Genomic DNA, 14691 nt, shown 5'->3' on the forward strand with positions numbered 1-14691 from the left:
TGTGGAAATGTTTTCTGTCACAGCTGATGTCTCTTTTCTAAATAATCCCCCTTTTTAGATGTCTGGCAAAGAACTCAAGGAGCTAACAATGATCCTGTCAGGCCTTGATAAAATTGGCTATTAAGTGATGGTTATTTTATTGTCTACACACAGGAATAAATTTAGTTTTCTTAAGATACATTTACTTTACAAGAGAAAAACTGCATTCACTTCAAACATCCATAAGATTGACAGATGCTACCCTTAAGGTGTATGCTGATTTACAAATCCTACTTTTCTCCACACTGTGCAAAGCCAATTTATAGGTTTTGTCATTGGCTTAGTCCACAGCTGCGCAGCTCAATCATGCTACTCTGTGGTAATATAGTACCGCTTAGTTCACTGAAATCTTTTTACCTGCAGAACAGTGTCATTATGTCTCTTAAGACATTGATGGGCAGTAACAGGGACTTATTTGCTGTTCAGTCATGTCCTACTCTTTGTTAACTAGGAAAGATACTGGAGGAGTTTGCCATTTTCTTCCCAAGCTCATTTTACAGATGAGAATTGAGTAGCCTAGGGTCAGGCAGATGGAGTCTGGGGACCGATTTGAACTCGGGAAGATGAGTCTTCCTGACTCCAGGCCCAGCACTCTAATCCACTGTGCCACCCAGCTGCCCAAGTGACTTCTAGAGCACTGAGCCTCCCACACTTCAAGATGATCAGTCAACCAGAGTATTGCAATTTTGCTTCTTTTTGGTGCCTGACAAAAACAGAAAGCTCTTAGGTGCTTTGTCAGTTTTGACACCATAGTCTTACTCCCAACTGTATCTACTCCCTTATTTTCAGGTTAGATTTATTTCAGGTTATGTTTAATTCATAATGTATAGCTAAAAACCTAACAAAATTTTTAATAAAATTGTTTTCTTCCCCACCATCTGATGAAAAAAAAAATCAAAATAAGCTCTGTACCAAATATAATCAAGGAAAACAAATTCCTGCATCAGCCTTGTCTAAAAATATGACAGAGCTAGGTGGCTCAGTGGGTGGTGCAATGGGCCTGGAGTAAAAAAAACAAACACCTGAGTTCAAATCCAACCTCGGACACTTAAAAGCTGAAAAATCACAACCTTATTTGCCTTAATCCACTGGAAAAAGAAATGGCAAACCACATAATCTCGTGGACAGTTAATAGTGTGCTAGAGTTCATAGGATCATACATTAAACATGATTGACTAACATCTCAGAATATCTCGTCAGGGGAAGCTAAATGTTGCAGTGGATAGAGCACTGAGCTTAGAATCAATAAGCCTCAACTTCGTGAGTTCAAATCTGGCTTCAGACACTTACTAGCTGAGTGATCCTGCGCAAGTCACTGAACCCTGTTCATCAATAAAATGAGCTGGAGAAGGAAATGGTTGACAGCTACAATATCTTTGCCAAGAAAACTCTCAAAATGGGATCATAGAGAATCAAGCACAACTGAAATGATTAAACAAAAAAATTTATCTCCTTCTGAAGCATGCTTCCTCATCCTCTGGAATCTCGGTCGGTCATTTCACTGATCAAAGTTCTTAACTAGATACTCAACTTTAAAAACAAATACCACTAGGCAGTATTTCACTGAGTTGAAAGGGCCTTATAGATTGGTCAAAAAGAAAAAACCTTTACATAAAGGGGAAAAAAAGGGTCAAATAACCTTCCCATAATCTCACAGCTAGTTTATGTCTGTCAGAGCTTGAATTTGAATTATCCGTCAAAGACATTTTTCAAGTCTGATTCTTACACACATATACTTTTATTGCCCATCCCATAATATAAAAACTTTTCCAAGAAAGTAAATGTTAATTCAATTCTGAAGATAAATGGGAATTTTTTTCTTTCTTTTAAGTAAAAGAAACAGTGTTTACACAATCTTATTACTTTAGTGTGACTGTTAAGTATATGCACACATATATATTTCCTTTTAATAGCAAAAAGTAAGCATTCTGCTCAAAAAGGGGAGAAAAGTTTGTTTTTAAAATCCTCCAATGCAAAAAAGCTACACATTGGAGTAGAAATGTAATTGTTTTAAGGAATAAGAGAAAAATAAAAACAAAATAGAGAAAATGATATGAAGTAATACAGAGTAAAAACAGCAGAGCCTAAGGAATATTATACAAAATTGCATTAAGGTAAATAAAGTCAACATTCAAAGAAACCTGAGAAGACAAACCGATGATGCAATAAAATTAACAAAACCAAAACAATTTTTACAGTAACATTGTAACATTGTTTTAATGTAATGACCAGCAGTGATTTCAGAGGACCTCGGAGGAAGCAGGCACCTACCTCCTGACAGGTTCAGGATACAGAATTCGACATTTCGGGCCAATATGTTTTGCCTTGCTATGCATTTTTTTTTTTTTTAAACTAGGGCATTTTTTCCCCCAATGGAAGGAGGAATCAGAGGAAAAAAAATGCATGTTAATTTAAACTTTTTTAAAAAGTCAACATTGAAAAGCAAAAACATTTTTATCAAATGCAGTTTCTATTCCATACTACAAAAGACATTTCTCTCCTTTTTTAACATTTAAAAACTCCATTCTAAGGAAATATACTTTGTATATACTTTATTTTAAAAAAGTTTTTATTTTTGTCTTTTGTACAAAACAAAATTATGATTTTTTTAAAGTTGAGAAAAAAAACCTTCCATTAATTCTACATGGAATAGTAGAATTTAGCTTTAAGTGATAATATAAAGGATACATTAATGAAGTATCCACTGTATGCTTTCTTAATCACCTCAACCATGTTTTTTTAGCATTGAGTGAAATGTTAAAATGTGCTGCTAAATAAATGTCCATTTTCTTTTGATATCTCATTTTGGTAGGGAAATGACTTGGATGCTCAGAATTTATACTGTCAGAACACTAACTCTGACAGGGATAGATAAAAGTTTAAAAAAACAAAACAAAAACCTTAGGGACCTGGCAAACAGACTGTCTCTTATCCAAGGATCATCCTATTGAAGTTCAAAGAGGCTAAAGTTCATGTTGACCACATGTAAATTTCTCAACTACAGCAATTCACTATGACAGAGAATACAGAGTAGTGGTGACCTGCATTAATGAATGGAATATCCACACTTAATAGTGTTACAGATCCTGGAAGTACTGAAATCAAAAGATGTGGAACTGAAGAAGAGAGATGATATATGAAGAAGCATACGTACGAGAACACTTTTTTTGTTGCTGTTTATTATGAAAACAAAACAAATGCCCCAGGAGAAGGGTCCATGATTACCAGTAACATCAAAGAGTACTTGCTACCTTTTTTTTTTTTTATTCAGTTGTGTTGAGGCCAGCATTGCAATAAACAAGCTAAAACTACTTTACATTGACTCATTTTCAGTAACTGACAATTTACAGGAATATACTAGAAACGGCACTAAAAAGTTTTAAGAAAAGAGTTACGGTAAACTTGCATGCACATCATACAGAAAAGTAACATTTTAAATATAAAAAAGAAAAACTTTCTGGAAGTGTTATGCCAGTATCACGGAATAGCGCTAAAACTGTGTCAAATCCTACATTATTGGTTTTGTGTCTTTTATCTCCAAACAATTGTAAAAGATGTAAATGCTGTAAAAATGTATCTTTACATTTTAAAAGCAAGATAATGCTGCCCAGTGTGAGAAATTTTTTTTCTAAGTAAATTATGAATTCTATATAAGGCCTGCCCCACAGCCTCAATGGTTTTATTTATTTTTTAGAATAGTTTATATCCTTTTTTGACCCCTTATTAAAAAGCTTTTTTGTAGTGCCTCCCTGACCCCATCCTGCTTTTAAAAATAGTCTTTCCCCAAAAGTGAAAATTTAATATTGGTCTACAATTTTCAGTACTAGAATGATTCTAATTAGATAACTACAGTCTTCCTTACCACAGAGGAAATGGTAAATAACCCACAACCTGATACTGGGTATATTGGGAGGTTCTCTCCTCTTCTCCTCATCAAGGGGAAAAAAATAAGTTTTGCAGTTTCAAACAGCGAAAACATAGTTTTAAAACTATAGCACCATGAAATTACAGTTCTTTTTGTTGGCTTTGCCATCAAATACAAAGTCTATTCTTTCTGGATAAAGGAGTAAATTTCATTAGCTTAGGAGATATATCCCTGCCCTCTTAAAGTAAACTGATAATGAAATGCTTTGAAATTTCTCACCTGTACAAATATTTAGAATTATGTAGATTTTCCCCCTTTCATTTTTTTCCACACAAGTGAAACTTTTTTTTTTCTGTTCTCTGGCCAAAAAAGGAGGGCTCTTAAGAAGCCACTACTCTCAGCATCTCTTGGTATTTTTATGGTATATATTTCACACTAGAATGTGTGATTTGTTCTGTATTTAATAGCTGTTACAAATCATACCACGTGAGACTTAATTTGTCTATTCATTCCCTCAAAATAAGAGTTTAAATATATATTTAAATTTTTTTATAAAATGTCTTTGAAAATCAGGGCAAAATTATAAAATGGTAAACAAAAAATTATCTCTAATAGAACAAAGGTGAATAAAAGTTTTAGTAAACTGGCTCAGTACTCCCCCTTTTGCATGTTAATTAAAAAAAAAAAGTCAAAACAAACCAAAAACCCAGTAGTTAGCAATTGATATTCCTTCATCCATTTCCTCATCACAGTATGACAAAACTTAAGGATAGGTGGTGGAGTCAGAAGAGATTTTTAAAAAATTTTTCCCTATTAAATTATCATATCATATGAAGATTCCACTGAAATGCTGGTGGATATCACTTAGAGATCCATGAAAAAAATAGTCCAACTACTGAATGAGATATATCAGTTCCCATCTAGTACTCAATTCATTGATTTTATTACATGAAAATAAGTGAAAATTAGGCTTTGATACATAACTTTTGCGCTAAAGCATAAACACTGGAGCAGGAAGCCAAAGTGGGGCCAAAAAGGCATGTGAAGAGGCCCATAACCTCCTCCAAATACAGGAGAAGCACTTGAATAGGCCTAGGTCTCCAGAGGGCAGAATTTTCCTGCCTCCACTGCTAGAAGCCTGAGCCTCATAGCCTCTGGGGGCCACACCATCATGCCAAAGGCCAGGATAGGGCAGGGCAAGGACTACAACTTTTATACAAGCTGGGCATAACCCTTTCATTCTTAGTCCACTGGCAACACCTGACCCTCATTCTGGGCAAATTGGGCATCCCTGTGCTAACAGCTGTGTGGCAGCCTGCTGGAAAGACAAAAACAAAACATAACCTTCTGTTAAACTCTGTATATTATTATTATTATTTTACAATAAAAAGTTAAAAATCAAGACTTCGATTTACTATACATTTTTTTCTCAGATTACAAAGTTTATATTATATAACTGGGGGTTCCCTAAATTGATTTATTTTAAAACTGCCCTAAAGAGACCTGTGGCAAATACCAAAAAAAAAAAGGAAAAAAAGGAAAAACAAAATAACCAAAAAAAATTTTTTTTAAATGTGCTGCAGCTGGAAGTTACCTATACCTGTAAGTCTCTAAACTCTGTACAAAAAGAACCCAACAAAAGAAGTTGTAGTAGTAGTAGGAAGAGGAGGAAAAGGAAGAACAAGAAGAAGATGAAGAATGAGAGTACATAAACATGATTGAGCACCAACACAGGCAACAGGAAACTGTAGCACCTGTAGGTTAAAAGTCCAACATATTTAAATAGGGTCTCAGAGTCTTATCTTTTGTTTAAATCATTTAAAAAGGTCTGCATTTCTGCTGTTATTTTTATGCAGTTTCTTTGTTGTTATTTTTTTCAAAAATGACCAATGATGTTAATAAATAAAGTATTTATATATACATGAAATCAGGGAGAATGGTTATGGAGTGCGCTGCAGCAGTGCAGGTTATGCATTAAGCTGGACTGTCATAGAAAATTGCTGAGCCTTACAAAAAAAAAAAAGTCTCTTTTTCTTTTTTTTTTTTTTTTCTGTGTTGAGGTAAAAGTTTCAGTGTTTGGAAACCTGCACTCTGCATAACACAGCAGTGGCGTTCCCTCCTAGGAGCTCCCATAGTCACAAGAATTGAAAAATTCAATATCCACACCCCTTTTCCCCCATCCTCCCACTCCCACATCCGCTCAATTCTCAGGTTAGGAGCTGTAGCTTCTCTTCCCTTTGCTTCAACCCAGCCCTGGTTCTCATAAAACAGGTACATTGTCATCATCCACCATATGAGCGTACTTATGGGGGGAAAAGATGATAGCATTGGATATTTTCATTACACTGTAGACTTGAGGTTAAGAATACTAGTGCTAATAACAAATACAACAACTATTTCCAAAGCTAACATCTTTTGGATACAGTACCGTTTTATAGAAATTTCCTTAAAAAGTCCTTCTAGGGCTGAAGACCAGGTTTGGATGTAAGAAAAGGGATTTTTGCAAGAACTTCTTTAGACCACATCTTAAAAGATTTTTCTATGGATATATATCATTAGTATTTGAAGTTCTTGCTATCTCCAAGCATTCAGCTTCAGACAAGATTAAAAAGACTTTATGCAAGAGTCAACTCCTTTTTTCATAAAGTCTAATACACACACACACAAAAAGATCTTTGACCTATTAAAGCAAAAATTGGAAGATATCATTTATAACACTGAATTAAAAAAGAAAACCTGCACACCATGGAACAAAAGTAGTATATTAACCATAGAAGGGAACACTGCAGAGTTATTATTGTGAGCGATGTCCATTTTTTTTTAAAGTCCAGAGTTTATTCTGAGTCACTGCTGTCAGAGCTGGATCCACTTGAACTGCTGCTTCCAGATTCTGAGGAGCTGCTGCTGCTAAGACGGGATGGACCTCCAGAAGGGGCAGAACCAGATTTTTCTGATGGGAATATATAGTGGGTTAGAATTCATTCATTTCATTCAGCCATTTATTCATTCAGTCATCCAAGTCATCCATTCATTTATTCAAGTGTCTTTTGAATTCAGAGCACCATTATTTTAAGTTAGGGTTCTCAAAGTTACTGATCTTATGATTAATATGAATAAGTTAAAAAAAAACCCAACTCCCCCCCCCCACACACACACACACAAAACTGGACACAGGATGCAAAATGGGAGAACTATTAGGACACAGTAGAAAACAAACCACATTCTGGCAAGAAGCATAGAACTTAAATTAAAAAAAAGACTGCACAAGAATAGAATTGGTTGGAATGGTTAACAGTTCTTGTCAGGCTCTTTCTAGGGCACTGTCCAAAGCTATTCTCCATAATCTGAAGAATATAAAAACCTGAATTGAGATAGGGTTTATTTCACGAGCCTAAATCAAATTTTTATTTAAAAAAAGGGACTAAGAAGTTGAAAAAAGAAAATAAGGAAAGGTTGAGGAGCTCATTTACTTACCTTGAAGATGAAAGTTAAGAAAGGTGTGGGGAAAACCATACCTTTCAGGAACTAAATAAAAAGAACCCACTCCCTGGCACTAACTGAGGAGTTATCCACAGGGAATTGGTGGAGTCTCCTCTGGGGATTTAAAAATAAAAGCATTTTTTATGTGTCTTTATGACAAAAAGTTTTATAGTCTCTTACAGATCCCATTATCTGACAAGCAGAAGCACCACAATGATTCTTAATCTATACTTTTCCAGTGGTACTATGACTTCCCACCAAATCATAAGCTGAATACAATTTAATTTTACTGGTAATCACAAATTGGTATCTAATATAAGCAAGCTTATAAGAAAAGTCCTTATCTCTTGATAATTCATCCCAAACCCCCTTTTCTGCTTTGCTTCATCACCAGTTTAAATTCTGAAAAGTAATAGAGAAAAGGTTTGAGCCATGAAAATTACCTATGGTCTAACAATCACTCCTTCCACCCTGCTGTTTCCCAGAAGAACCCTCTGAAGTAAAGACAAAATTCTTCACTGAATAAAAAATGCCAAAATACCTTTCTTAGCAGGTTTCTTGTTGTTATTTAGCTGCCCACTCACGTCCTGTAGTCTCTTTTCTAACTCTTTCTTCTTTTCCTGAGCTAACTCTTCTTTAGATTTTGCTGCTTGCTTTTTCCCCGTTGCAGCTGTGAAGGAATATATAATATCTGAGACTGTACATTGGAAGGAGTGGTACAGAAAAAGAGCCTGTCAAGGATAATATTCATTTTACAGGACCGAGAACTGTACAACTCCATTTTAGTTACTTGATCATTGTTGTGTTGTTGCATGGTCATTAGGGGGCTCTCTGGATGATTGAGTAACCAAAGAGTCCCTTAAAAATTGATTCCCAGGAATAGTTTGGGCTTTGGAATGAACTCACTTTCCTCTGTAGCTTTTATTCTAAAGTCAGGGTTCAGAGTCTTAAAAAATAAAAATATTCATGTAATAAACCACATAGTTTAAAGGTAACTTACCACACAATTAAATGGTCAATAGTTGTATTGTGGTTTCAGAAAGTGGATTCATCTTTTCTGCTCTGGTAAAAATAAGCTAACAAGTTCAGAAACTTCCATTTGTCCCCAAACTTTAAGTTGCTTCATATATTTTGTAAATCTGATTTGTGAAAACAAACAGCTATGCATACACACATGAGAGCAAACCTGCTGCTTTTTCTCCCCGCCTCTGAAATGAAACCATAACCCAGGATTCTCTATGAGTTCACCTTTGTCTTAGCAGACAGACATAGTATGGGTTGAATATGTACTCACACTCCCCAGGACCACTAAGGCTCCATCAGTCCTTGTGATCCAGACCGTTCATTCACTGATCATCAGCCAAGATCAAGAAGCAATGACTCCCATGAGAGGAAGGGGAAAAGGGAGCAGGGGAGAAGAACGACATGGAGCAGCATGGGGGACCTTCCTTTGAAACATCTGGTTGGGACCCCAGTCAAAAGCAGGATCTCGAACTAGACGGAAAACTGGTCTGGCCTCCACGAGGAAGTAGTTATGAAATATTCAATACAAGAAAAAGCCAAAACCCAGATTTTGTGCCACTGCTTCTGCAAGTCCAGCATGGTCAACAGTCATGGAGCTGGGAAGGGAGGTACAGTGTAAGGATTCTTCAAGGTGCCCAGATGTAGGCAGACAAACTTTAAGTCCTAAATGAGGGAAAAGGGAGGGAATCTTCACCTGCTAAGGTCATAGAGGAGCTACCCACCTAAATAGCAGCCCTGCTTCTTGACACATACCAAGAAAGGTCTGCGCTCTGGCACCCAGAAATATGGCTAAGTTCCTCATTTTTATTCAAAAGCATTGACTCATCAGCAGATAGTAGCTGAGTAGCCTGGTAGGGGCTGAAACTCCTCTCAGCTCCAATTAGCTAGACAGGTTTTCATGGGCAGTATGGAGATCACGGTGAATAAAAACCATTCAATAAGATTCCACATTAACCCTATGGCCAGCCAAGAATAGTTCTTGCCAGCACCCTGAGAAGGCATTAAGAAGGCAAAGAGAAGGAAAAAAAGTGAAAGAGATGGGATTTCTTGTGAGGGTTTGGGTATGTTGGGGAGGAATAGGGCACACAACCATTTGGTCATTTTCTCTTGAAACAAAGCAATGTTAAAGTTTGTCACCCCAGGGTCATGAGAGCTATCTGGGGAGATGGGTGAAAGAGTGAGAGAGGGAGAATTAGTAGGGAATCAATAACTTACAAAATGGTTTTCTTTGTTTTTTCTGTAAACATGACTTGACATATCTCTCCAGTTCTCGCAAAGTGGTGGGTTTCAGAGTTTCAAAATCAATTTCTATCTCATCAGGATTGGAGTCCCTGAGGGAAGGTTCCCGGGACTGAATGATATGGACCACCCGGCCCAGTTTCTCCCCGGGTAGCCGGTTGATGTCCAGGCTGAGCTGCCGCTTTTCATCATAGGTCATTGGCAAACCCTCTTCCTCCTCATCTGAGTCGTAAGAGGCAGATGTCTGTTTTCCACCTTTCTTAGGTTGCCTGGAAGTGGAAAAAACACAACACACATTCCACAGAATGACATGGCTAGACTCCAATGCTCCCAGAGTTCCTTGTTTTAATATTTTATCTTGAGGATGTACACAGTCCAATCAATAATCAGGGATCATCAGTCCTTATCTTAATGTGATTACTTCATAACACTTTTCAGTCAGATACAAAGCCCAGGTATTATTTCTTTCTTTTTTTTTTATAATAACTTTTTATTGACAGAATCCATGCCAGGGTAATTTTTTTTTACAACATTATCCCTTGCACTCGCTTCTGTTCCGCTTTTTCCCCTCCCTCCCTCCACCCCCTCCCCTAGATGGCAAGCAGTCCTATATATGTTAGATATGTTGCAGTATATCCTAGATATAATACATATTTGCAGAACCGAACAGTTCTTTTCTTGCACAGGGAGAATTGGATTTAGAAAGTAAAAATGACCCGGGAAGAAAAACAAAAATGCAAATAGTTCACATTCATTTCCCAGTGTTCTTTCTTTGGATGTAGCTGCTTCTGTCCATCATTTATCAATTGAAATTGAGTTAGGTCTCTTTGTCAAAGAAATCCACTTCTCAGAATACATCCTCATACAATATCGTTGTTGAAGTGTATAATGATCTCCTGGTTTGCTCATTTCACTTAGCACCAGGTATTATTTCTATCCTCACACAAAATATGTAAGAATACATAAACCTCTGGTTGGAACTAAGCCTTGTCAAGAGTATCAAGCTCACCTTCACAACATTCTGATTGTTGGTCTCTTTGAAAGACTTCTCTAGTCTTTCCATCTTTACTGTTTGTTAACTAGATGTGCCTTAATTTTTGCCATGTCTTTTTGATGCCTCATGATGCTTCTGGTGTAAAATATCTCTAACCTGTGTATACTCTTCTACTAATGGTTAACAGTGTGGTGCAATGGGACGCTTCCTTTACTTTCAAATTTCTCATCATGCTTGATAGGAAAATGAAAACTTCTCTTCCTTTACCCACATCCCCCCTCTTCTGGTTCCTTTTTTTAATTCACCTCATGGAAGTGAAGGATCTGCTTATGCTGAAATTATATGTCAGTGGATAGAAGGGAACATGCATGAGTGATCATAGGTCAAAGGATTTAAGCTGAAAGTATCTCTAGAAGATCCTCAATGCCAATCCCTTTATTTTAATGATGAGGCTCAAAGAGGAGAAAGAAGTAGTGAGAATCCAAGTTAGTAGCAATCCAGTGACTATGAAATCCAATTCTCTTTTTTTTAATTGAAGTTTTTTATTTTCAAAACATATATAAAGAATTTTTTCAACACTGACCCTTGAAAAACCTTGTGTTCCAATTTTCTCCACTTCCTCCTACTTCCCCCCAAAATAGATGGCATATAATCCAATATATGTTAAACATAGCAAAAATATGTTAAATCCAAAATAGACATACATATTTATATAATTATCTTACTGCACAAGAAAAATCAGATGAAAAAGTTAAAAAAAAAAGTGAAAAAGAAAATAAAATTCAAGCAAACCACAACAAAAAAGAGTGAGATGCTACATTCCACCCTCAGTTCCCACAATTCTTTCTTTGGGTGCAAATGGCTCTCATTATTACAAGATCATTGGAACAGGTCTGAATCATCTCATCCAATTCTCTTTCTGCTAAATTCCACTGACTATAAGCTCCTGTATCTGGGGGCAGAGTCCTCTGTATAGCTATAGGAAGATCCTGTATTGTAGGAAGCATGGAAACCAAGAAAACTAAAAGTTTGAGTTGGAAGAACAGCTGAGATCAGTAGGGTCATTACCTTCTGAGGTAAATAGGCTAGAAATAGAATAGGTTTCTCTACATGGGGATATACATATGATATATATCATATATGTAAGTACATACACATACATACTTCTTGTCTACAAATATGTATAAACATACACAAAAACCTGTCTATATAGGCATTTATAACTGTTTTCACAGGAAAAAGGACTATACTTGTGATTTCTCTAGGATATGAAAATTCCCAGGTGAGAAAACTCTTTCTGGTATCCCAGCTAGCACCCTCTCTGTGATTTATTGCTTTGAGAGCAGTTTGAGAATGCTAAGAAGTAACTCACCCAGAATACAGAGGTCTTGAAGCCAGGGCTTCCTAGCTTCAAGCACAGCCTTTTTTATCCATCACACATATCTTTTTCCTCTACAAAGGTATTTATATGACCTAGCCACTTAGATGAAAATGGACCATGATGTAATATTAATTGAATCAAAAGAAAAGGACTATTGCCCTTTCTTCTTTATTCTAATCCTTGATCTAAAAAGGGGCACCAAGACAACAAAACAAACAAAATCACATTCATCTATACATGAAACTTCTAAACTCTCTAGCTATCTATGAATTCCTATAGGTTGGCAGTTGCCATGATCAGAATTGTGTCAATAAACAGTTTACAAAGAAGCATCTGTTTTACAACGGGAAAAGCACTGAATTTGGAAATAACCAAGCTCCCATTTTCAATCCTGGCTCTGCCACTTATGTGATGTTGGGTAATTATTTTCTGTATCCTTCACTGCCAGTCCCTCAGGCCCTCTCTGTTCTTCTAGTCCATCATGTCTCATCTCTTTGTCCTCCCTTCACTGTCTTGGCCAGTTATCCAGTTCAACTGTGTACTTTCCTCCATACTTGAATGCTCTGACCCCTTTTATTACCAATATTCAAGCCCTATTAATTTTCAACCCTGAGTATCATCCACTACTCACCTTCTCTGCAACTACTCTTTGAGTTGCTGAATGTTGCTTGAGAAAGAAAGTATGCAACTGTGCTATATAGCTCCAATACAAATTCATGATATTTCTCTGGTCAAATTACTCTATTGTTCTCACTTCTACTCAGCTACCCATTCATTCTTTTCTAACTTATTTCTACAACATTCCCCAGAATGAATGTTTGAAAACTTCTACTCTTTATTCAAGTCCCTAAACTCCCTCACTGCCAGCTCTCTAATTAAGATGAACTTTATTTCCTATAAGGCCAGAATCATGAGTTCCCTTGCCTCATCTATTCTACATCTCAAAACCCAGCTTGATCAGCTCTTCTCTCCTCCTCTGCTTCAGTGTCAGAGGAGGAAGTAAGCTCTCTCTTTGCCAAGAGAGCTCCCTCCACTTGTGTCATTGAACTCATTCTTTCCTCCTATGCCTCCATATTTCAATCTCTCAGTCCTCTCTGCTATTTATAAATCTGTTCATTAGCTCCATAATTTAAAAAAACCCACCCTGTTATTCCCTCAACCTATCATTCTATATCTTTCAAATATGAAAATATTATATATATACATATATATTTTCATTATTAACTTCCTAGAAAATATCTACATTTGCTGCCTCTACTTTCTTACCACCCACTAATTTCTCTCCTCTTTGTAGTCTACCATTCAAATGAATCTATTGTGTCAAATATCTGATAGGTTTATTCATTTTCCTTTTCCTTCACTATTTTTCAGCTTCTAATATACTATAAACCACTAATCCCTCTCCTCCTGGACTTTCTCTCCTTCCTTGGCCTTCTTGACTGAGAGATCTCAGTTCATTTTCTTGCCCATTTCCCAGTTTTCTTGGATGGATCATCATTTTGTCATGCTCCGTAAGTAGCTTTTTCTCCCAAGCATCTATTCCAGGCTCACTTCTATTCTTTATATTCTCTTCTTTGGTAGCCTCATCTCTGCCCTTATGTTCATTTATCATTTCCATTTAGCTAACTTTCAAATCTTTTTATCCAGCTGTAACTTCACCTCTCAACTACAGGCCTGGTTCTCACTCCATTTCAGTTTAACCCAATGGTACTTCAAATTCAATTATGTCCAAAGAGGGAGCTCTCATCTTCCTCCCTAAATGTTCTTTTCTTCCAAACTTTCCCTCTATCTCTGTCAAGATCACATCTTCATTCTGATCATCTCGATTTGAAATAGTAGAGTTTTCTTTGACTCCTCTCTCTCTCACTCCCCATATCCAACTGGCTACTGAGTCCTACCAATTCTTCCTCCACAAACTCACATTCATTCACTTTTCTCCACACACGACAACTACTCTAGTTCAGAGCCTCAACTATACTTCTTAACTCTCTTTTCTTATTCTCTCCCTATGATTCTCCACTCTGCACAGAGCTTCCAAAATAATCCTCTGAAGGCACAGATCTAGAGCCTTGTCATATACCTGCTTAACAATACGATTGTCCTTCACACACACCATGTTAGACTTAAACTGGACTATGCTGGTCATTAAATTCAATCTGCAGCCTCCTCCCCTGAAACTAACTCTTGTCTCTAGAATGTACTACACCTCCTTTTCACCTCTACCTCTCAGAATCCTCTTGCCTCCTTCCAGGTTCAACTAAGGTGCCAACTTATATGAGAAGCCTTTCCTGACTCCCTATAGTTGTTGCTGTCCTCTCCATCCTCAAATTATCAAGTATTTACTTATCCGTTTAAAAATCAAATGCCAGAAGATAAGTTCCTTTTCAAAATTGCAGTGTTTCAAGGCAATTCCAATAGACTTGTGATGGAGAATGCTATCCACATACAGAGAAAGAATATAGAGATTGAATGTGGATTAAAGCAAACTATTTTCACCTTTTTTGTTGTTTGCTTATTTTCCCCCCTTTTCTCATCTTTTTTTCCTCTTTGACCTCATTTTTTTTGCACAGCATGATGAGTATGGAAATATTTTTTAGAAGAACTGCACATGTTTAAACTATAATTGTTTGCTATCTTGGTGGGGGGGTGAGGAGAGAGAAGGGGAGGTAG

General features: G+C 36.7%; 1 protein-coding gene across 2 annotated transcripts in view; it reads right to left on the minus strand.

Annotated features, from left to right (window-relative positions):
* Nucleotides 1-3228: 3228 nt before the first annotated feature.
* BRD3 (bromodomain containing 3) overlaps nt 3229-14691 on the minus strand; it is a 54656-nt gene continuing 43193 nt past the window's right edge. For both annotated transcript variants that reach the window (XM_051980292.1, XM_051980293.1), the window contains 3 exons: nt 9623-9915; nt 7926-8054; nt 3229-6854 (listed from right to left, as the gene is read on the minus strand). In XM_051980292.1, the coding sequence (XP_051836252.1) occupies nt 6739-6854; nt 7926-8054; nt 9623-9915 (538 nt within the window). In that variant the 3' untranslated portion in view covers nt 3229-6738. The remainder of the gene's footprint in view (nt 6855-7925; nt 8055-9622; nt 9916-14691) is intronic.

The sequence above is a fragment of the Antechinus flavipes genome, chromosome 2 (assembly GCF_016432865.1).
Source record: "Antechinus flavipes isolate AdamAnt ecotype Samford, QLD, Australia chromosome 2, AdamAnt_v2, whole genome shotgun sequence".
Lineage (NCBI taxonomy): Eukaryota > Metazoa > Chordata > Mammalia > Dasyuromorphia > Dasyuridae > Antechinus > Antechinus flavipes.